Source organism: Mytilus trossulus, chromosome 7 (assembly GCF_036588685.1).
Source record: "Mytilus trossulus isolate FHL-02 chromosome 7, PNRI_Mtr1.1.1.hap1, whole genome shotgun sequence".
Taxonomy (NCBI): Eukaryota; Metazoa; Mollusca; class Bivalvia; order Mytilida; family Mytilidae; genus Mytilus; species Mytilus trossulus.
The window spans coordinates 65,810,533-65,835,555 of record NC_086379.1 but is presented as its reverse complement, the minus strand read 5'-3'; the positions used below and the strand labels follow the sequence as shown (position 1 = coordinate 65,835,555).

General features: G+C 31.4%; 1 protein-coding gene across 1 annotated transcript in view; it reads right to left on the bottom strand.

Annotated features, from left to right (window-relative positions):
* LOC134726599 (cubilin-like) overlaps positions 1-22,609 on the bottom strand; it is a 34,315-nt gene extending 11,706 nt beyond the window's left edge. The window contains exons 1-24 of the mRNA XM_063591010.1: positions 22,460-22,609; positions 21,438-21,539; positions 20,789-20,986; positions 19,808-19,954; positions 19,291-19,538; positions 18,788-18,887; positions 17,881-18,006; positions 16,730-17,122; positions 15,997-16,380; positions 15,295-15,476; positions 14,402-14,624; positions 13,908-14,018; positions 12,891-13,092; positions 12,418-12,677; positions 11,301-11,440; positions 10,834-10,921; positions 10,355-10,419; positions 7,323-7,378; positions 5,779-5,840; positions 3,409-3,501; positions 2,750-2,941; positions 2,020-2,148; positions 1,022-1,269; positions 241-343 (exon numbers count right to left, since the gene is read on the bottom strand). Coding sequence (XP_063447080.1) covers positions 241-343; positions 1,022-1,269; positions 2,020-2,148; positions 2,750-2,941; positions 3,409-3,501; positions 5,779-5,840; positions 7,323-7,378; positions 10,355-10,419; positions 10,834-10,921; positions 11,301-11,440; positions 12,418-12,677; positions 12,891-13,092; positions 13,908-14,018; positions 14,402-14,624; positions 15,295-15,476; positions 15,997-16,380; positions 16,730-17,122; positions 17,881-18,006; positions 18,788-18,887; positions 19,291-19,538; positions 19,808-19,954; positions 20,789-20,986; positions 21,438-21,539; positions 22,460-22,529 — 3,922 coding nt within the window. The 5' untranslated portion in view covers positions 22,530-22,609. The remainder of the gene's footprint in view (positions 1-240; positions 344-1,021; positions 1,270-2,019; positions 2,149-2,749; positions 2,942-3,408; positions 3,502-5,778; positions 5,841-7,322; positions 7,379-10,354; positions 10,420-10,833; positions 10,922-11,300; positions 11,441-12,417; positions 12,678-12,890; positions 13,093-13,907; positions 14,019-14,401; positions 14,625-15,294; positions 15,477-15,996; positions 16,381-16,729; positions 17,123-17,880; positions 18,007-18,787; positions 18,888-19,290; positions 19,539-19,807; positions 19,955-20,788; positions 20,987-21,437; positions 21,540-22,459) is intronic.
* Positions 22,610-25,023: the final 2,414 nt, after the last annotated feature.

Genomic DNA, 25,023 nt, shown 5'->3' with positions numbered 1-25,023 from the left:
GATATACTAAGGGGATAAACAAATCAGAATTTGTTGAAAAAAACAGACAATACCTAGGTTAAAAGGAAAAAAGTCGAAAAACAATAACAGTCTGGCACATCATATAGAAAACAACAGTAAGAAGAAACACAACAAAAGAGCCGACAATGATCTCATATATTTCGGAACGATAAGTAAATTCTGCTGCACTTGTGGTACCCGTCGTGTTCCTGTAATTTCCACATAACAAGTCAAACCTACCTAGCGCTTCTCCATTATCCTGATATACTGCAACAAATTTATCTGTGCAGTTGTCCAGAGAAGCTTTAATGCGGAATCTTTGTAGAAAATGAATTTTGATAAACTGTAATGAAAAGTTCAAAATTATATTGTTGTTGCATAAAGATATAGGAAGATGTGGTGTGAGTGCCAATGAGACAACTCTCAATCCAAATAACAATTCAAAATAAGTAAACCATTATAGGTAGTTTATTTCAAATTAAATTTTGTTTTTATTATTTTAAAAAGAATAGGTATTGACTTAAACTAAACTATATTGTTTCTCATTTTCAGCATCAGAAATCATTGAACTTTATAAAACATACAGATACTTATAGGGTTTATAACAAGTGAGATTAATTTCGTCCTGAACATGCATGAACTATTTGCTACTGGACGTTATTCAACCAACAATTAATCAACCATTCATACAGATTAAGCTTTAGAGATCACTTGGTATAAACTCGAGGTATTTAACTTCAATATTGAAATCAAAGTGGCATTATATATAAACGACTTTAAAGATAAGTTCATGAAATATATAATCATATTAAATTGATAAGATTAAGATTTGCTATAAACCCAAGGAGACACATTAAGCAAAGTACCAATCAACACAAAGAACAACCACACATTTAAGTTTTTTTTTAAATTACACGTAGTTCGCTTTTTAGTTAAAACTATTATACTGTATTGTATTCTATTTCATAGTCTTTTTGTTTCGTTCAGTGAGTATATAAACGTGTGTGAATGATATACCCACCATGTCATCTGGAACAGTAATATCCCATAAACAGGTCCTGTTATTAGGGAAGTCGAATGGATTATATCTTCCTCTGATATCACCTTCAGTTCCCGTCCTATATTTTAACCCTCCACAACCAGACAAAGTATTTTCACAGCCTTGCTCGTCACTGTTGTCACCACAGTCATCATTATAATCACAGCGCCACTTAGCAGGAATACAACCTCCATTGCCACATCGGAACTCTGAACTGCTACATTCAACTTCTACAAAAATAATCTGAAACTGAAATATCAAACTCTTCGTAAAACACATTGAAAGTACGTACATTTACAATCAACCAAATAGTGTAACGCAAAATTATTATTTCATTTGTTTTATTGTCTGACAGTATATTCTAAATATGATATGAAGTCCATTGAAGAAAATGCAATCTTGTTTGCGTGTAAAAATTAAAAGTCGAGAAAGTTTGACCAAGAATGCAGATTTCTTTCGCTTAATTTTGGAATTTAGAAGCAGTCTTACATAAAAAAAAAAAACACCTATGCACATTCTTCGTAAAGGTTAAAGGTTAAGCACTTTTATTTCATTTGTCATAGCTTTCATATAACCTTGTTGATTTCTGGGTAGTGTTTTCGACTGTCCATTTAAGGTCAAAGGATCGATGTCCTGTCGAGCCAATCTTAAGACATGGGTAATCAAAGCTTATCCACTATTTATGCAGTGTCTTAAAACTTGGTAAAGGTTAGTCGGAACATGGTCAAAATATTATTTTCAGCTAGCACATTAGAATTCTGCTACATCATATAACAAGGGTTAGGGAGTGTTCATATACATGTACTTATATAATTCATATGCCTTACACTTTTACACCCTAAAATCGCACCGGGACATTGACCGTTCGTCAACCATAGACTTAAATGGACTACATTTATGAATAATTGGCAAATTCCCCTCCTACTGGGCTTCCATTCCGCGACTTCTTTAACGTATTTTATTATGAATTTATTCCTTACTTTGCATTATACAGTTCTCTTCGTCTTTCAAGTTTCCGCAGTCGTTCTCTCCATCACAAACCCATTGAGGTGAAATGCATCTACCATTTAAACAATCAAATTGTTGGCCATCACATGTCGTTGTTATAGCTGTAATTATGTCAACTTTGATTTATAATAATACTAGATTTGATTTAACAGAAATTGAATGATTGTTTTTTTTTTATCCAGAAGATAATACATATAAATCTTAAATTTCTTTTTTTTTGGATTATAATGTCTCACTTACACATTTTTGACAAAAATGCTATAAATTTGAAAAAAATCTCTCAAAACTTTCATTTTAGGCATTCTTCAAGAGTTTTTGATTTTGATGTCTTGCAAAGAAAAAGTCATTATAATATAAAAACCATAAAGAAACATGTTTAACTGTCATATTTGAATTGAAATAACTTAAAGGATTGACATACTCTTAGTTTAACTTTTTAAGATAAATTCAGGCGGCAAAAGACCCTACTCATTTACTTTTCTTTTTTAATTGACCATCTAATGGGTCATGTGGGATTACGAATATTCATTTAGATCTGTTTAAATGCCATTTATCCCATTTATGAAATTAATGTAATGTCTTTTTTTCAAACAATAACAACACTTTTTTTTAAGTTGTTTAAAGTTCGGGTATGCATCAATGGCTGTTCTTAAATAAGGTTAATTTCCCTCATAACGTCAAATGCTGATCCTTAAGACTAACCAATAGTATCTGTGGTTCTGAAAGTCGTTGATGATATAAGCATACGACCCATAGTAGTTGAGGCAAACAGCGACACTGTATAATTGGTAGATGGACTCAGAGCAGCAATCGTATAATTTAAACTTGAGACCAATACAGATATACCAAACCCTGTTTTAGGATAACCTGTTTCTTCAAATCTTATGCGGTAGCCTGAAAATTAAATTGTGCATGTAATATTATTTGAATTCCTACCTATAAATCAATAAAGTACAGAAACAGTACTACAACTTTTGCGTTTTGATATTTTGCTGTATATAAAGACCAATATCACCCACCTTCTTTTATTCATATTGATGTATATTAAAATTTGTTATATGAAAAATATACATATAATTTATATATCTTAAGGTGGTATGGGAGTCTAAAATAAAAAAAAATGATAGAACTTGTTCATACTTTGCCAAAACGTAGTATCATTCTATTGATATATGTTTAAAAAATATAAAAGGTATTTAGGTACGTCTACCCTTCCTCTCTGTTCTCTGGTTGAAAGATGTCCAGAGGCAATATTATACCTCGTGTCTAATTTAATAACTTGCAACTGTGCGCGCCACTTTTAATATAAACAATGACAACATTTTACATTATTTAATTCTTATAATTTTAAGAATATTTACCGTTGAGGATTCCACTGACTATATTGGGTGGTGTCCATTCTATTGTTGCTGATGTGTCGTTAATATTTGTTACCACTAAATCTTTTAATACACCTGAAAAAGCAATATAAAGCATAATAGTAAAGTGTTTCGAAAATTGGAAACTGTCATATTCAGATAAGGCATAAATGTGTTTAACAAAGGTTTAAACGAGCTTGTTTAAACCTTTTTATACCCCTTTTTTAACAGATGAATGTTTTCATGTTCTCCTGCATGAAGTGCTCATGTCCTATTTTCGTTAGCAGTTTTTCAATGCATTTGAACTAAATGTGATACAAAATAACAAACACTGATTTTATTTATATATGGTACCCTGTGTCTGGAGATCGACACTACGGGGCGCCGAATGGGACTCTTGTGGTTTTGTACAAAATTCAATTCTGTCATAACAAAATCATTTTTGTCTTACAAAACTATGTGCTACAGACTTGTTTTGTGAGAACTTCAATTTTGTGATGACAAAATTCATTTGTGTAGACAAAATTCATTTTTGTCATGACAAAATTCATTTTTGTAGACAAAATTCATATTTGTCATGACAAAAGTCAATTTTGTCTTAAAGGTATGCAAATATAAACATATTTGCATACAAAATTGACTTTTGTTACCTGATATGGAAATTAAATCACAAAAGTCAATTGTGTACGGTAAGATTCAATTTTGTGAGACAAAATTGACTTTTGTGAAACAAAATTAACTTTTGTGAGACAAAATTGACTTCTGTGAGACAAAATTGACTTTTGTGAGACAAAATTCAATTTTGTGAGACAAAATTCAATTTTGTCATTTTTGTTGAGACAAAATTCAATTTTGTCAGAGATTTTGTCATTTTTGTTGAGACAAAATTCAATTTTGTCATTTTTGTTGAGACAAAAGTCAATTTTGTTAATTTTGTTGAGACAAAAGTCAATTTTGTAAATTTTGTTGAGACAAAAGTCAATTTTGTTTATTTTGTTGAGACAAAAGTCAATTTTGTTTATTTTGTTGAGACAAAAGTCAATTTTGTCAATTTTGTCAATTTTGTTGAGACAAAAGTCAATTTTGTGACGACAAAATTCATTTTTGTGATGACAAAATTCAATTTTGTAACAACAAAATTGACTTTTATGAGACAAAATTGACTTTCGTGAGACAAAATTGACTTTCGTGAGACAAAAATCAATTTTGTTGAGACAAAATTCAATTTTGTTAATTTTGTTGAGACAAAATTCAATTTTGTCAATTTTGTTGAGACTAAATTCAATTTTGTTGAGACAAAAGTCAATTTTGTCAATTTTGTGTAACAATAGTCAATTTTGTGTAACAAAAGTCAATTTTGTGTAACAAAAGTCAATTTTGTGTAACAAAAGTCAATTTTGTGTAACAAAAGTCAATTTTGTGTAACAAAAGTCAATTTTGTGTAACAAAAGTCAATTTTGTGTAACAAAAGTCGATTTTGTATGCAAATTAGTTCACAGAAACCAAACTTAACTAATTTAAATACAAAATTGACTTTTGTCGCTCAATTTTCAAATTAGGTAACAAAAGTCAAGTCTGTGTAACAAAAATGAATTTTGTCATGATAAAAGTGACTTTTGTCCGCTGATAGATAATTTTGTATGACAAAATTTCAAATTTGTAGTATGATACAAATTTTGTTAAACTGAACTCATTTTTGTTGAACAAAAGTCACTTTTGTCCGTACAAAATTGAATTTTGAGTACAAAAACACAAGAGTCCCATTCGGCGCCCCGTAGACACGACCTCCTCGGCATTTTTAAATAGTCTTTAAGGAATTATTAGTGTTCCGTTGAAATTTACATACACAACATATCTTTTTTTAACGAAATTTCCCACAATTCATACCAGATTATAAGATTGTAAGAAAATACCTGATGCATTTCTTAATTTAAATGAAACATTTGATCTTTGAGAGGAAAAACTCGACTAATCATGATTATTTCAGTATGTCTGACTATGTGCCGGGTGTCGTGACCAAACTGGTGTTTTCTTGTCTCTTCCGGTTCTATGGACGATAATTATAAGAATTTTGTTTAACATACATAACACCATTTAATTTATCCTTTTAGAGGTGCTAAAAGATTTTTTTTTTAAAGCGAAGGGTGCTGCTGCATGAAATAAGATTTATGTCATTGTCGCACAAGCGTTACATAACCCTACTCACCATCACAATAACACAAACGCACAAACATTATTATACAATATTATCAGAGTTTTAATAAGTGTATTACGGACAAAGACTAGTTCATCAAATAACATTTGTTAAGACTCAATTCATAGGTTTAAATTGTAAATAAGAAAACTGAAACGAGTGTAACCAATCCCAAATACCTGCGTAAATTGCTTGAATCACTAAAACAAGAAGGTTAATGTGTACACCATATCCAACCATACTTCAATGTATGTGTGTTAGGAATATTGATAAGTAAATCTGAACTGTGTAATATAAGATAAACGCTTCAACTAGGAAGACAAAGTTCTTAAATGACCCGTCGATATTACGTCATCACAATCACACCTATGGTATGAAGTTCGGGAGTAGTGCCTTACAAAAACGTCATCACCATAATCACTGGTCACCGTTCGTCTATTGTGATTTTTTTTTTATCAATTCTATAATTTTGGGTTAGAAACATATAAAATATTTTTATTTTTCTTATTCTTAAATTGTTATAACGTAAGAAGACTATTGGGAACAAATTGGTTTGAGCACTGTCCTTTTGTTGGACCGTTTAGTTTCATTGACATGTGTTTTGAATATTAAAAAAACATATAAGAGGAAACCATTGAGTACCTAAAAGTAAGACGGAAAATATCATGGCCAAATATACCGTATGTTGTTTTGGTTAAAATGTTTTGATTAACATATATTGCCTTATAAGCATATTATCATGCGAATCGTTGTTAATTTGTAATGGTGCAAAACATAAAGATAATTTTAAACATTAGTAGATATAAAGCCTTGTTGTTGACGTTTACAATCAGTTTATATTGGTATGTAGATAACAAAGAAACGCCCCGTACTGATTGACCTTTTATTTGTACCAGTTGACCCTACAGGTTAGTTTACACAGTTCCATATACCTCTACATGTGCACGTGCTTTCGATTAAATCCCATGAACACTTAAACGGGATGTCGTTGGGTTCTACATTTTTACCCGCTGTATAATCTGAGACAAATAAGAAAACTACACAGTACTATATGACCTGTGTAATATAATTCCCCATGTGAAATATTTTTTTTTTTGAAAAAAAAACATTGAACAGCAAAATTATTACAGATTTCTCACTATGTGATGTTTCATTTATTACGTCAAATATGCGAAGCAATGCATGTGTTATTATAATTTGATAGATGCTTTTTGTGGGTTTTTGTTGTTAAATATTTGTTTGATTTGAGATTGTGACACAGTGATGACTGCTGTACCCATATTTTGACTATTTACCATTTATGTCTGTTTTGTTCACGTATCGTTGTAAATGTAATGGAATTTTATGCGACTGTCATACAAGTAAAAGTTTAAGCGCTATAACCAGGTTTAAGACACCATTTCCTACATTGGAAAATGCATGTTCCAAGTCAGGAATATGACAGTTGTTGTCCATTCGTTTGATATGTTTTGTCATTTGATTTTACATTCAATTTGAGGATTTCCGTTTTGAATTTTCCTCGGAGTTTAATATTTTTGTGATTTTCCTTTTTTTTTCTTTTTTTTTGTTGACATATTACTTTTTTCTATTAGTGATGTAATACAACTTTTAGAATGCAAATGATAGAAAAATAGAAGGTTAGACAATAAACTTACCCAGAATTGACAGTTTATGGGTTCTTATCACAATGATTAAATTTGCTAAAACATATGGTCATACCAACACATATACTGATTCAAACTGTTGAAATTCACAAATATTGTTGAAATCACCATATATCTGGAACATTACTTAGATATATGATATATGTATGTTAAACCACAATTGCTATGTAAAACAAAGTAAATAAAATTGAGAATGAAAATAAAGGGATATGTCAAAGAGACAAAAACACGACCAAAAAGGAGATACCATTCAATATCATTATATCAATATTTATATTTGACATGGAACATTAACATTGTTAATAGCTGCCCAGCAAGAAGATGCAATTAAGCTATACATTAAAAATTCTTTACTAACCATTGGTTAAGTAAACGAAACGAGAAACCTTCTAAATAGTCAACAATTTATCATGTCTTAGACAACCTAGAGATTGGCATGCCACAAAACCAAGTTCAATCCACCATTTTTTTCTTAAAATGTCATGTACAATTAAATCAGAAAAATGGCCATTGTTATATAATAGCTCGTTTGTGTGTGTGTTACTTTTTAATGTTGTGTTGCTGTTGTGTCCTAGTTTTCCTCTTATATTTGATGCTTTTCCCTCAGTTTTAGTTAGGAGCAACACTACAGGTCACATACGTGGACAGTATATCTAACCTTTTCGCATGGTATCAACCCCGGATTTAGTGGTATTCGTATTGCTGAGTTTTTACTTTTCAATTCTATGTTGTGTTTTGTATACTGGTTCTCAGTTTGAATGCCATTTTGGGGTCTTTTGCCTTTTTCAACAGATTTCACACTAATTATTATTTCACAGAATGTTTGAATAAAAAAGGTTTGACAAAAAATTAATTCTAGTCATTTAGCTAACAAGGACACAAAGGAGCACACAGGCAAATTCTGCCTCCATTGAACGTATTCGATCTTTGGATTCATTCAAACGGAACCGAGAAACCAATTTGGCATACACAAAATGTGATGCATTTCTATTTTGTGATAGAATACTTATATTCAAAGATTTCTTTGAGTTGTGCATAACTGCTGTCACCATTCTGTGCATAAGATGTATATATTTACAAATAATACTAGGAAATCACCGCATTTCTGAACTTTTTAACTTAAAATTAAGCCATTAAACATAATGTTCAGTATTGCACACTTCATGAAGTATTACCAAGGCGCTCAGGTAATTGTTTGTCAATCCTGTTGGAGAACATATTTTATTAAAGGACAGTTGGCATTCCTTTTGGAACACCAAGTGCTACTCTTCTTGTAGATTTGTTTCTTTCAGCTATTGAGGTCAAAGACGTCCACATATATGTTCTGTTTGTCCTGCTGTTCTCCCCAGCCCCACTATGATATTTTTGAATATCTTGCCATAAACTACTTTACGGGTGTCACAAGTGGATGCCCACCCTCTGGTTTCCTTTGAGTTGAGGCGTTTATCTCATGTTATGTTGGTTACATTGAATTTTTTCTTAATGTTATCGATTTGAAAGATTCGAACATCTGTATACTACTGTAAAATGTTTATGAAGAGTTTTTCGTAATAATTTGAAATATTTTCCTCTGGTTTATCTGTTCTTAGAACCGGGAAGAACCTTTTATTTTTTATTTTTACCACAATGCTACGCTCTTAATGGATTGATTTCGTTAACAGCTAGTGTCTATCTTTTCTATATACCATCTTTTTATAAACCTTGCCATAACAGATTTGCACAATTGAAACTTGGCTTGCCAAATCTGTGAACATTTTCAATTCCGACAATTTTCATATTTTCTCATACTAAAGAAGAAAAGAGAAATGATGTCGTATTTCATTAATCGCCACATTATATTCAGCAGGATATCTTTCATTTGTGTTATATGTTCTCTTTTCTGTTTTGTTTTTTTTGCAAGCTCTTCACTTCTGTTCTGAGCTTAATTTTATTTATTTTTGTAGACAGCCCTCAATGACAGCAGTCATTACTTTTCAGAGAAGTTTTTGTCAATTAACAAATCCTAAACATTTTAGGTGAACATTAAATAAGGCAAACTTTAACATTGTTTGTTTCATCTATCTTTGATTTTTTTGCTTTTCTTTAACTTGTATTGTCGTTCAAAGAATCTTTTCGGGAAACATTTTTAAAAGTTGAAAATCTATAATATTGTTTGAATGCTTTCTTGCTTTCTTTGATATGGAATTTGGTGGCTATAGACATCTTATTAGTATGTGAACGTAAATAAAATGCAACAGTTGAATACCGCTGTACGTAAAACAATTGCCCATAACGATTCTTCTAAATGTCGACGTAGTTATCTCAATGAAGTGTATGTGTGCAGATGTGTTTTATATGTCTGATGTTTACTCACCGAAGTAAGGTTGATGTTGTCCATTTGTTTGATTTGTTTTTTGATTTGATTTTGCCATTTGATAAGGGACTTTCCGTTTCGAAATTTTTCTCAGAGTTCAGTATTTTTGTGATTTTACTTTTTCTTTCAAACGCGTTAATGTTTTGATATAAAAGATGATTAAAGGGAGATAATTGCTACCCGTCAATCAGACATAAAAAATACTTCATAGATTCAAACCTAAATTCAATGTTTCAGTAAACTCCCGCTAGATAGATAGAATAATACTTTTAAGTATTAAAAAATGCTTAACAAGGCTTACAATGACAGCAGATAGTGAAAAGCACAAATAGTTAAGGGAATAAAAATCCAAAACGAATGCTTTATAGACCATTTGCTCTTCAACTTCGTAATTTTTAGGCTTTTAAACTTTTTTGGATTCGAGCGTCACTGAGTCTTTGTAAACGAAACGCGCTTCTGGCGTATATACTAAATTTAGTCCTGGTATCTATGATGAGTTTATTCATTTATCACTATTTATTCAGGTGAAAATTGTTACAAAATAAAAAAAAAAAGAAGAATAATAAAGCAAGCAAAATGTCTATAGAACAAGAGCATTTATCTTTTTGAGATTGAAGAAGTACATGTTATTCTAATTCATGGTGAGATTAAAAGTATCCATATAGAAACTAAAGTTGTAATTCATACAGATGCTTAAATACGTTAAGTATCAACAAGGGAATATCAAGAATATTCCGCAATTGTCTGTTGTATCCATTTGACATAGTTTCTAACGGAAGTATATACTCCAGGGGTATCTGGAACTGAAATAAAGATAGAGATGCAGCATAAATAATATCAAAGATTTTTTTTTCACCTGAAACAAGCAACTAGTTGTATTGCAAATTACAATATTAGATAAATTACTGTTTTAACTGAAGAAAATATATATAGTTGACCTATGCGGAGGTTAGTAAATAACACTAACAGCAGGTTCGTGTTTCATTTTTAAGCCAAAGATACAAGGAAGGAACAACTAACTTTTTATTTCATAAATGCCATGATTAGAGTTAAACATATGTTTCATATCCTTTCAAAATTATGTTTAGATATAAGGTTTTAAGTTTGCTTTTATCTTTGGCGAGGACAGTAATTTATTTAGCCTGTATATGATATAGTCATAGTTATTTTTAAGATTATTTAAATGTTTTATTGACCATATCTGTCGTTCTACTTACCACCACATTGGAAACCGAATGATGTTACACCAGAAAGTTCCCATTTACCGTTATCATCTTGGCAGACGAGTGGTCCTCCACTATCACCCTGACAAACAAAAACAACGCTTTATCTATTTTTATATTGAGATACTTGACAAAGAAGATCGAAATTCTAAGAAGAAGTTCAGTAAATAGAGAAAACAGTTCACTTTAAAATGGAAAAATGCTGCACAAGAAAACCATTCAGATACAAATGATATCTTTTGCAACCAATGGAGGTTTACTGTTTAAATGAATTTCTATTCTTATAAAAAATTGTCTAGCTACACTTAATTTGATGGCTTTTATGATGCAATGATGGTAATTCTGACTAATTTTGATTGTACCGATAATTTATTTGGTAATACATTTTTGTATGTGTATCATTAGACATGTTCATCCTTAAACTTGAAGATGTGTATTGGGCTGCTTTTTTCGAATCTTACTTTGCACGCATCATTTTCACCATTTCCAGCACAAATCATGTTCCTCGTAATTTGTCCATGTAAATGTGATGTTTGATTACACTGGTATAAATCGTCGATTTGAACCATAGCTTGCTTCAGAACATCAGGACAGCACGATTCTAGAAATGAATATATTAGTATATAAAAACCGTCTGGTAAAATCGGTCATTCGTAATTCGTAAGTATAAACTATCCGGCAAAGTTAGTCTTGACAAAGCTATTATTTTAGTTTTTTGTCCTTTTTGAACTACAGGGAACTCTTGACAGGAAAAAAATAATGTATTGATTGCGAAACAAAAAGATAGGCACTATCAACAAGATGTTGAAAAGAAAATATAGTTCATGTGATTTTCAATTAAACCTATTAGTTACGGTTTTTATTTATTAAAAAGAAGATAATGTCAACATTGAAATTGAAACAAACTGAAGGTTAATCATTTGATTCGTCTACAAAAACTCATTGTTATACAGGTAAAAACGACGATTGAAAATATTTTTGACTTATTTAATGAAAGAAAACAGACCTAGAAAAATCAAATGCACGAGTTCATTATATGTTCATGTTTATATCGCTTATGTGAACACAGGCATTATTTGGAGGTCAACTGGATATTTTATTAGATGGCGTCTAGATTAAAATTCACACGAAACATCAGACATATTATCAAATCAATGCCTTGTAACTTATTCATTTTCTCCTTTTTTATAATTTGAATAAATGTTTTATATGTTATAAATAAAATATGAGGATTTGAATACAATCGTTGACATGAATTTCCAAATCAGAAAATATAAACAGATATGCATATTACGCAAAATAAACAAAGTCTTCTTTGACTGTGAACTTTGAAACAATCATTTAGTTACTTTGTGTGAATAGTTCAGATGCATGTGCATTCACAAGGCATATGATACATGTATAGCAGGAGACTTTTACCTTTTCGATGCAACTGGTATCGCTCCTTTTGAAATTGTTTCATTAGTTCTATGGTTTTATCTGAATTTGTATCTTCCTAAAAGATTAATGAGTTTGAAAGTATTCTATATTTTAAGAAAAAGTAGATAAATTTTTTAAAAACCTAATTAAAACATTTACCCATTACTTGTCCAAAACCAGTTACATAACACATAGTTCCCGTTTTGACTGTTGACTGCGGAAGACATACAGTATCTATTATATCATTCAGTGTAAGAAGGTCTTGTAGTCTCACCAAAGCAATGTCATTATCAGTGGTAGACAAATCAAATCCTTCATGAACTATTATTGATTGCACAGGTGCGTGGACTGAACCAATGTCGTGTTTGTTCATGTGATGCACGCCTAAATATGCCGTCCAATACTTTGCAGATCTGTCACTATTTAAATGCAAGATATTGAGACACTAATAAAAAAGAGAAAGGATTCAACAGTACATGCACAGCAAATTCATTAATATCAAAGAAAAATCGCTTTTATTGCTTAATTCAAAGTTAAGCTATGCATCAAACCAGGTTGAACCCATCTAATTTTCTCGGAAAATACATGTTCAAAGAATAATCAAAACTTGAAATAAATAAATTGATAGAAACCTTTCGATTCCCTCAAAGCAATGTGATGCTGTGACAATCCATTCTGGATGTATCAGACTTCCTCCACACATATGAACACCCTTATATTGAAGGGAGACCTGCCATGGCCAACTACCAAGTCTAGCTTCTTCTCCGCCGACGACTTTGAAACTTACGTTGGCTGGTGGAATTGATGGGCTACCACAAAATATGTGGTCTGAACCTATTTACAATCAAACAAATTCCAAATCACATATTGTCATTGGTTATAATTTTTCAGATTTTTCAAGATAAAGTACGAAAATACATGTATAATTAAACATCTCAATATGTATTTACATGTTTACAAGTTATATTCTACCAAATATATAACATAAAAGGGAAAAAACTGTCTCTTCCAAGTAAACATCTTTCATATCATTTTAGGTGTGTTGTAAAGATATATAGAAATTATATGTGTCGACTGCTATATCAATATTAATTTCATACTATTCCTTTCTCTCGCATTTTCACAACGTACAACATATCGTTTTTGCATATGTTATGTATTTGTTAAAGTTACATTATGTCATAGATTAATAGCTTGGAAAGGATCGTGTCAACTAGAAAATGTTTATACGGGTAGGTTAGTCAGAAACATAACATTGTAACAAATTGGAATTTCATGATTGAATGCAGTTCAGTTTCTTTGAATTGAAAGCAAATGTCTTTAATCGTTTGTGACAATTCCACACCAATAATCTTTTCCGGACCTACTTAAGTTCCAAGTCTGCGGTATGGGCTTTGCTCATTGTTGAAGGCCGTACGGTGACCTATAATTGTTAATGTTTGTGTCAGTTTGGTCTTTTGTGGATAGTTGTCTTATTGGCAATCATACCACATCTTCTTTTTTATATTTACATAAATCCATCATTTTTAACATTTTTTCAATTGTATGTTAAGAATTATAGAGACTGTTTCATTTTTCATATTAAAATTAGCTTTTTAATAATAATAAATTATGAAAGTATAATTTAGAATGTTATTTTGCCTTCTTACTACAGACGATTTCATCAGTTCCATCTTTACAATCAGCTATATTGTTACAAACCAATGAAGAATTGATGCAATCCCCAACGCCACATCGAAACTCGGATGAAGAACATGGTACTGAAAAATTAAATTAACTCTGTATACCATTGCGATACATGTACATGTTCATACCGTCATGAAAATTCAACACGAAAGGAAACTCGTGTAAAACTGTAGCGATCGCTTCATGTATAATTATAATTGCCTTCGAGTTATTCCGATTTAATCTACATACAGTTTTGTTTTATGTTTCCATTATGGATATAAAACTCAGAAATATTGTTACATTATTGTTATAGAGCTATTGGGCGATTTGTGATCGTCTGTTTTATAGCTTACTATGTTTTGCTCATTGTTGAAGTCCATATAGTGTCTTTGTTATGTTAAATTCTACGTCATTTGGTCTCTGGCGGAGAGTTGACTTATCTTTTTGTTTTTTGCTAACCAAACTGTCAACTTACGAAGAGGTTCATGTACATCATAGGTTATGTTGAATCCTGATAATGTTTTAGTACTGTCACTGTAGAATGTTATAAACATCTGGTGACTGGTCGATGTAAGTTTGTTTGGGAAATTCCATCCACATACTGTTCTAATTAACGTGTTCATACTGCCGACCCTGTTGAATATTGACAGCGAATCGTAAGAACAAATGTTGTCTCTTTCTCCTTCAATATGAAAGTCCTGAAAATATTGTTGTGTTCATAATCTTTTTTTAAATATCAAAGATGTTTTTACGACACTAGGAAAACAGCAACGTCCATTTTACGGACTATTCTTCCAGGTATCTATAATATTTATGTAAGTTACTTGTATCATGCATGACAATGTACGTATTCCTCAGACGTGTTAAACATCCACAAATACAATTTATAAACCCTTATTCTCTCGGTTTTGGTTTTTGTCCGAGATTTGTTTTTTTGCTGAATCGATTTATGATTATTAAACTTTATTTATAGCAAATATTTTTTGACAAAATAAGCATACATTAATTGTTGTATGACCCATGCTCAAATGTTTCTTTTGCTTGAACCATTGTAACCTTATACAATCTTTTATTCTCTTTTAAATGATTTACGTCTGTTGATCACATGTGTAAAATATTTCCTTAAATTTTCAGGATTTTTTCGATTTGTTGGAAACCCATTAGTGGCCTTCGGCTTTTTTCTGTTTTTTGGTCGGTTTTTTTGTCTCTTTGATACATCACCTATTTGCATTCTCATTCTTATTACTATACCAATGATAATGCATATCAGATAGCATTTAGCATTTAGGTATAATTACGTTGCTAGAACAGGAGCCTGGTGCGTGACGCTTTCTTTGTCATTGTAACTGAATACAAAAAAAAACTTACGTTGAAGGTAAGTGTGATTACTTTTCCGAGAGGAGCAGATATAATCCAGGAACAGTTTATGTTTACAGGATAATTCTCTTGAAGAACATAACCTGGTGATAATAATTCACCGTGTGTGTTATTATTTAACATCATTGTTCCATTCCTGCACTGTTCCTCAATAGCTTGATTTATATAAATTTCTGTAATAAAACCATCAAATTTGATCATATACTGATTTTGGTGAGGTCGTGTTGCCCAGTCTTTAGATTTTTTATGTTGTGCTAAGTATACTGTTATTTTCCTTTTGCTCCTTCCCTTTTTTTCCATGGCGTTATTTTCGACTTATGAGTTTAAATGTATCGCTGGTTTCTTTCCCGTCCGTTTTATCGCATCAGAAACAGTGTATTGAATATATCCAATTATCTGTGATTTAACACATATTTATGCATTTGAATAATTTTTTTCCGAAGTTCTCAAGAATATTTGTAAAAAAGTTTGGATGTTGCCCAGCCACAGTTTTTAAAAGTAAAATTGAACAAATTCTCTCTTACCATGCTAACATCAATTTCACTATTATATACGTATTGTTCGTATTTAATCACAATTCCGTTTTGGGTTTTGTGGATTTGGTTTTTTTTCATTGTTTTTGTTTGTTTTTAGTAAAACTTGATACTTGTAAATGTTACATTTATAGATCTTCAGTTTGATAAATAAAAATACCTGTTTGGTTTTCTGTTGTGTAAGAAATGTTAAATCCTTTGCCTGACATGGTATGATCAGTTATAAAGGTCAGCATTATAGTATTTGTTTTCGATAGAATGTCCTTTGGATTAGCTTGACCACAATAAGTATTAACACTGTTCTCATTTGTTATTGTAAGTGCATCATACAGACAATCAGATTCATATTCAATGTCAAATTGCAGAAAGTGAAGTCGCATTATATATCCATTTGGAGCAAATATCCTCCAAACACAATGAAGTCTAGTGAAGTAGTTTCCATTACCATAATTTGGCGAAACAATGAAACCTGGATTGTGATAATATATATCGTGGTTACAGTTGATTCCGGAACTAGACTTTGTAGTAGTAGGCTTGGGAAGTTCTGGAGAAAAAATGAAAAAAAATATAAAACAGTGTTTTTGAAAATAGTCCGTTGTGCATAGTTTCAGCATAAATGGTATTATATGTTTTATATACTTTCTTTATATCCTATTGAGAACGTGTATGGTAAATTTGAATCAGTATAGAATTAAATATACATAAAAAAAATACTTTACATTAAATGATATATCATCATATGCTTTGGAGTTTGCCATTTGATTATCATAGTTTTGTTTTTCAGTAATCTTCAATCGAGTTTCCGTAGGATGTTTTCAATATGGACAGTAAACCTGAGGGTCATTCGTTATGTTTTATGTAAAAACTAATTAATACACTGTTCAAATAATAACCTATAGCAGAAAACTGAAGATGAAATCCACTAGTTCCATTAATAGGATCCAGTTGGTAAATTATCTTTGCAAAACGACCAATAGTATAAATATCAGGAGGTATAGTTTGTCCACAAAATGGACCATACCGGTTACTCGAATTCCGTCCGTCCAATATTATTAGAGAATCACGGGAACATAACATATCTTCGTTCAGGGTAATATAGGTAAACTGGAATCGGATTCTGTAATTGATTGGAGCTTCAATATACCACTGGCATAGGTAGTCAAACGTTTGACTAAGTTCTGATGTATCAATATATCCTGATGTTTCATTGGTGATGATGAAAATCTTGTTACAAACCAATATATCTGAGTTTGTTGTGGGAATTGTACTTGTTGATGCTGAAAGAACTATGTTTAACTTTTGTATTAAGAATAAAACAGTCATTTGTCAGGTTTCTCATACTAAATGATATGTATTTAATGCAAACAAATAACAGGTTGATAACACCGAACCAACCAAGAAAGTCAATATCAAGAGGATATCACATTTATCATTCCAAAGGCACTCATTTATAAGTATCTATTGAATTCAGTCATTTTTTGTGTAGGCAATAACCGATTTAGATCTTTACGTTCTATGTAGGGTAGTAAATGGGATCAGGATTAGACCGACACTTCCGATCATGTTTAATAATTTCTTCATCTCATTTTGGTGATAATATTTTTCTGTTTGAAACTTTCTCAATTCACTACACTTTCACTAGAAACGAATAAATCTTTAAGAGGTTGCGATTGTCAAACAAGTGACGTGTTTAGCTAGCTATAAAACCTGGTGCAATCCACCATTTTCTACATAAGAAAACGTCTGTTTCAAATCAGGTAAATGACCGTTGTTATCTATTTATTTGACGAATTTGAGTTTTTTTATTTTGCCATTTGATTATCGATTTTCCATTTTGAATTTTCCTCGGAGTTCAGTATTTTTGTGATTTTACTTTAGTGTATCGATTTCTGCATTTTTGACTTATTAGTAGATATATCTTGCTTATTCTTTTCCAATCTTAACATTTACAATCTACTATAGATTGATTTACCATTTCAGTCATTTTATATTTTGAGTCAATTTTACTTGCTGTTAATCTTTAATATATTATATAGATTCATACACATAAAAGATGACCAGTGCATAGCAAACCCCTCGTTCTGCGTCATGTTGATGGCCCTGAAGACTATCCGTGTACGACTGTTTTCTATAACCATGTCAGGTGGTCGCTTTCTCCCACAATATTTCCCTAAAAGATACTACAATTATAACAGTGCTATTATAAAACGACCACGATCTCTTTTCTTTCTTCAAAAACCCAGTTTCCTTATCACTATCTATTAAAAAAAATAAAAATTCAATTTTATCCGTGTTAATGAAATTGAGAAAGGAAATGAAGAATGTGTCAAAGCGATAACACCCGGTCATAGAGCAGACAACAGCCGAAGGCCACCAATGGGTTTTCAATGTAGCAAGAAACTCCCGCACCCGTAGGCGTCCTTCAGCTGGCCCCTTCAAAATATGTATACTAGTACAGTGATATTGGACGTCATACTAAATTCCGAATTATACACAAGAAACTAAAAATGATTTGTGTCGATAGATGCTGATAATTTCATTTAGCCTCCATGTTTTCAATAACAGCACATTACGACTGAGCAAAAAATAATACAGATTTCACAGCATCATTGCTTCATAAATGATAAGATTTTTAAAAACAGTTAGATATCTGTACTTCTTTCCTTCCTGACATCATTATTAATGACCTTCGTTTTTGCACAACTTTACACATATGACTCAAATAGGAATCCTTTTAAGTAAATGTTTTCCTGGATTAAACTAAATATTAGGAATAAGGTGTGTATAGCATCCAAAATGAAAATAGCACATCCAGCTGATGTAGCTGATTTGTACCACACCGTTTTATGATCCAATTTGGTGCCATGTATTTTATATTCGTATATAAAAAAATTCCCCGAGTATCAATATGTGGTTTTCAGTTGTTTAGAAACTATATGTATATATTTTACCTATCTCCATTCCGTCTTCCTGGAACACTGCAACATATTCATCTGTACAATTTGCAGATGTTTTTATATTGAATCGTGTATAGAAATGTAGCTTTATCATCTGTAAGAGTAAGGCAATTTCAAAAGAGGGCCGAAAGATACCAAAGGGAGAGTCACACTCCTAGATCAATATTGCATCCTACAATTTGATTTGATTGTATCAGATGTTGTTCGATTGGTTAAGGTATGAGTTACTGATTTAATTATTGAAACATTGTGTCATATTTATATATCTAGAGCTGATTCTTTGTTATGTCATTAAAACAACATTTCATGCATTTTCTATACATTTTTAAGCAATATAAGTTGTCCTATAATTGTGTGATTTTTTTATATATCGGATTTAGTGTAATTACAAGAATTACCAAACGTCTTTTTAGGCAAACATAGCCACATCTACGGCCTTCAAACCGAAATGTGTTCTTCCAAAAACGCAATTCATAATTGCCAAAATATATACCAACCATATGTCCAGGAACCACGATATCCCATACACAAGTTCTGTTGTTATCGATATTTGTTGAATCAAATCTCCCCCTTATGTCGCCTTCTGTATCTGTCCTGTTTCTGAACCCTCCACAGCCGGACAAAACGTCCTCGCAGTCATGCTCATCGCTATTGTCGCCACAATCGTCATTGTTATCACAGCGCCACTTAGCGGGAATGCAAGACCCATCATCACATCGAAACTCTGAATTGCCACACTGTGTATCTGTAATGACAAAAAAATATTCTTAAAAAATGAAATTCTGTAACCAAATAACATGACTAAGGGGTCGTACTGAGGTGCAACCTCTCAACAAAAGAATTGTATTTTTTTATAAATAGGTTGAATAGTCTTATCAGATTGGCACAAAACACAAAAACATTAGCATAAAGACAAAATACAATAATATCAATCAGTACACACCCAACTGATTTAGCGTAAAGACATTATAAAAATTAAAAAATAAGAACATCGTATATATTTGACATGCTTACATTTAACTGTACAGTTTTCTTCATCTTTTAAATTTGCACAATCGTTTTCTCCATCACAAACCCATTGGAATGAAACACAAACTCCATTTAAACAGTCAAATTCCTCTTTACATGACGTTGAACTGTTTAATACTGGCGATGTTTGGCCTGAAACATAACAGACGAAGTAAGGATAACTTTTAAATTTAAATTTACATTAAAGATCTAACCCAGCGGTCTTTCTTTGTCCTGGCTGGGCTTATTTAATTTTTTTTTTTAAATTGTCTTAAACTTGTCTATAATTGGTATGTATTTTTCAACAAAAGATTTTAGTTTTGATAAGAGGTTATATAAATTTTACCATTGCATCGAGTTTGATACGATATTTCTGCACTCGAGAATCATATATTTACAAATTTAAAACGAGAGGCCCTCCGAAACTTAACTGAAGAGAGTGAAGACATATCGTATGAAACGATATTGCTGGTAGAATCCATTTGTTATATGCTACATTTTTGATATACGTGTGTTGTATGTTCTATCTGTGTGTTGAATGTGACATTTTTGGAATCTTTATAGACATATGATTGGTTATATGTGTTCTTCTTTGTGTTATCTTTAAATATTGAGGGGTAAAGGAGGGACAGCCAAACTCATAAATCGAAAATAAACAGACAACGCCATGGCTTAAAATGAAAAAGACAAACAGACAAACAATAGTATACATGACACAACATAGAAAACTAAAGAATAAGCAACACAAACCCCACCAAAAACTAGGTGTGATCTCAGGTGCTCGGGAAAGGTAGGCAGATCCTGCTCCACAAATACTAATTCCTCAGATCATCGAAAATTATCGTAGGATTTTTTTTTAATTTTTTTTCTTAAGTTCCAAAGATAATACAGCAACTACAAAACAATTAAATTAATTAAGATTTTTATGAGCTTATATTCATCTGAAAAAGTTGACGTTCAAATGAAGTAAGTGAAATTGAAACCCACCTACGGAATCCTCAGTTTCAGTTTCAAAGTTCAGTGATGATATCAGCAGACGACTGTTAATAGTTTCTCCGTATATGGATACAGTGTAATTTGTGGATGGAGTAAGCGAGGTAATTGTGAAAGTGGAAGTTGCAATTGAGACAGAAAGCTCCAATATGATCTTGTTTATATCCTTTTGTTCGCACTTTATGTGATAAGCTAAAATTAACAAACATGTATATAATGAATCCAGTTTTATCACATTAATCAAATGTTAAAATTACAAATATTATCATAATTGTACATATATTATATTATCATCATTTTCATTATTATGAAACTTATAATGATTTATATATTATTTTTATAACATATAGCGACATGATGTTTACCAAAGAACGTAAAGAAAATATAGCGTGTTTTATTATCACACGTATTGCACTAGTGCACATATACCTTTAAATTGCGACAAAAAATATTTTAAACAGTTTTTTTCAATCTATGATTGACAATAAACGGATAATTGCATGACTATTGATTAATTATAGTTAGTATTATTTTTTATGATTATTTCTTGTTAGCTTTATTTTTTCATTACACGAAGTATTGAAATTGTGTTCTTCACATTATTTTTGTCAAAACCCAACACCATTTTCTTAAATAATGTTACCATTCACAATTTCATCGATTAGGTTTCCTGTCTGCCAAATTATTGTTGCTGAGTTCTCATCCACTTCTGCTACCAGTAAATCATTAAATGGTGTTTCAAAATCTGTAGAATAACCAACAATGTATGGTATAAAATTGAGAATGGAAATGGGGAATGTGTCAAAGAGACAACAACCCGACCAAATAAAAAAACAACAGCAGAAGGTCACCAACAAGTCTTTAATGTAGCGAAAAATTCCCGCACCCGGAAGCGTCCTTCAGCTGGCCCCTAAACAAATATATACTAGTTCAGTGATAATGAACGCCATACTAATTTCCAAATTGTACACAAGAAACTAAAATTAAAATAAAACAAGACTAACAAAGGCCAGAAGCTCCTGACTTTGGACAGGCGCAAAAATGCGGCGGGGTTAAACATGTTTGTGAGATCTCAACCCTCCCCCTATACCTCTAACAAATGTAGAAAAGTAAATGCATAACAATACGTACATTAAAATTCAGTTCAAGAGAAGTCCGAATCTGATGTCAGAAGATGTAACCAAAGAAAATAAACAAAATGACAATAATACATAAATAACAACAGACTACTAGCAGTTAACTGACATTCCAGCTCCAGACTTCAATTAAACTGACTGAAAGATTATGATTTCATCATATGAACATCAGGCATAATCCTTATGCATATAATAACAAACTCGACGCTTTGATGAATTTGTGAATTCATATATAAATGTGAAATATGGGACTGTAGAGTGAGGATACCAACGGCATATTCAAACCAATAGATGAAAACACATTTACTTAAAAAGATAAAGATCAACAAACAAATAACCGTTCCCAATCACAACTTAAAAAACTTTTGACTGACCAACACGAACCCCACCAATTAAATCCTTTTTAAAAGCAACTATATTTTATTATATGATAATAATGATAGTAAAGGTTTGTTTTCTAATTTAAAATGAAAATAAATATACCTTTAATATGCTGCTGATAAGATCATCAAATAAAGTTAAGTATTACCTGCATGTGTTCGATTTAATAAGAAAACAAGAAATATACATAGACCATTCCTATAATACATGTTCAACATGTGTACTTATAAATCCTTATTTACATATTTCTATGTAGAACATTGTTTACTATCTTCAAAATGATAAATGCCAAATGTTGATAAGTAGGTCGGTAATTTCTTAAATCCTGTTCTGAAAGATAATTATTCAAACGGATCAAGGAAATGCTCTCAAATGACCTGTTTATGAAATGGAATGAAACGGACACTATCTGTTAAAAATTAAGACCTATGGAGATGTCATTATGCCCTGTGTATTTACTTATTTCAAAGATTATATATGCTTATTGACTTTTCGGTGACATATCAATTCTTGACGTCATTGGCTTATAAAATATTTTTCTTCACCTAAATGTCAGGTGCAACAATTCTTTTGTTATTTATTCAGAATACTACATCGAGTTATCGTGGTCTTTTATTCAAACATTATTGGAACTATAAAATCCGAGTGGTCGGTAATCTTTACTTAAAATCTATGTGAATATTTAAATTTCAATCTGAGTACCAATATTGTAAAATACGTGTCTGGAGTACAAAAATGCAAGCCTGTTTATCTTTTATGAATGTTTTTGTTTTTTTCTATTTTGTTTACATTGTGGAGAACCCGCATTTTTGGTTGAATCGTGATGGATAATATTCAAGTTTCCCTGTTAAGAATTTTTTAACTGTTGTTTGTATTTTCTATGTTGGCCAGGGGGTTGTCATTTTTTGTTACCTTGCATCGTTGTAACCTATGTTCTTACTTGTTTTAGTTTACTTTACATTATTCATATGTTAAATAAAACATGGAGCGCTTCTATGCCTGTAATTCCCTTGGGCACTCATAGTCTATCATCAGCTGCATTAACGAAGTGGTCGTTAATGCAGAATGATATGATGTATGTCTCGCCAATGATGTTCAACACCAAATTTAGGAATCGGGATTTCTCACAAATACACTTATGTGCAGCATAGGTGACTTTATGGCACAAATAAAGACTGTAAATTTTTATTGTATTCAGTCTTGTGTTATCATGTTCTGTAAATTTTTGGAAATATGTAAAAATAGTTAAGTAGGTACATATGTTATTATCTGTCTTGAAACTCTTTGGAATTCTTTAATTGAAAGGGGGCGCTGCTACAAGCACATGTTTGAATATACAGCCTCTTTTCCAAGTTGCTGCCGAAGGAGAAACAAGTACAGAAATTTGGTGACATTCAATTTCATATATAATTTTATCCCCTCCCCCTTCCCCTTCTTCCTCCTTGTAAAGAGGATTGTTAATGGTTGAATCGAATGAGGACATTAAGAGGGGTATCTGCTCCCTAAAGTTGAGATGTTACACTATTATTAACAAATTTATAGTCAAGGGGAGATAACTCTAAATTAATTGACTTTTCAAAAAATTCAATTTCAATAATTGATGACATTTGTCTTTTTATTATGACATAATATGCTCATTGGTTCAGACTGTAATGAAAGTATTGTATATTAAATTCATAATTTGTACTTATAATTGTAGTGTATGCAAATTTTATACATGTATCTTTTGATATGATTGATTTGAAACATAAACCGTCACATCTGTGGCCTGCATCATCATAATATGTGTTAGTTGTTATTTTGACTTTAGCGGACCATAAATAGAAATATGTATTTGATGTACCAATCCATGACCAAAAATTGATTCATGCTTATGACAAAACACGTAGATAAACTCATCATCAGGATTTACATTTTGTAATTGCACCAGACGTGCATTTTGTTCACAAGACACTCATCAATTACGCGCGAACATTTTTTTTAGAAAGGCCGAATGAAGTACGAAGTTGAAAAGCATTGAGGTTATAAAATTCGTAAAAATGTTACCAATTACAGCAAAGGTAAATAAAGGCAAAAGTAGTATAGTGGTGTTCAAATGTCATAAATGGATTAAGTGAAAACCAATTCTGGGTTATAAACCAAAGGCGAGGGAAACACATCAACAATAAGAGGAAAACAAAGGAACAACAAACAAAACTCCAACACAGATAAAAACGAATCTATTTCTGAGGTAAAAAAACCTAACTTTATCAAAAATTCAAAATTTTGTGAATAGTTAATTTATAATTGTGAATCAATGATAATTCATGTCAACACAGAAGTCGTAACTACTTGGCTGGTGATACCCTTGGGGAATAAGAACTCCACCAGAAATTCATCGACTATCACTGTGACAGATTTTTAAGTGCTGTTGTTTATGTCAAAGTCACAGCGTGATCTTTATGACAATCGAAAGCTTCCACCTTACTGTAAGTTCAAAACGACCTTAAAAAGGTTTTAACAGATTATTGTTTTGTATATATTACTAGAATCTGCACTGAAGAACACAGATTCAGGGTAAAAACAACAAAAAATCCATACTTTTTACAGAGTTTGTAAAAAAAACTGTGTGTAAGATACACATAAACAATATAATTCTTAAACTATCCAGAAAACATCAAAATGATCATAAAAAAGATCAATTGACATATCATGTAGCGTAACTGGAGACAT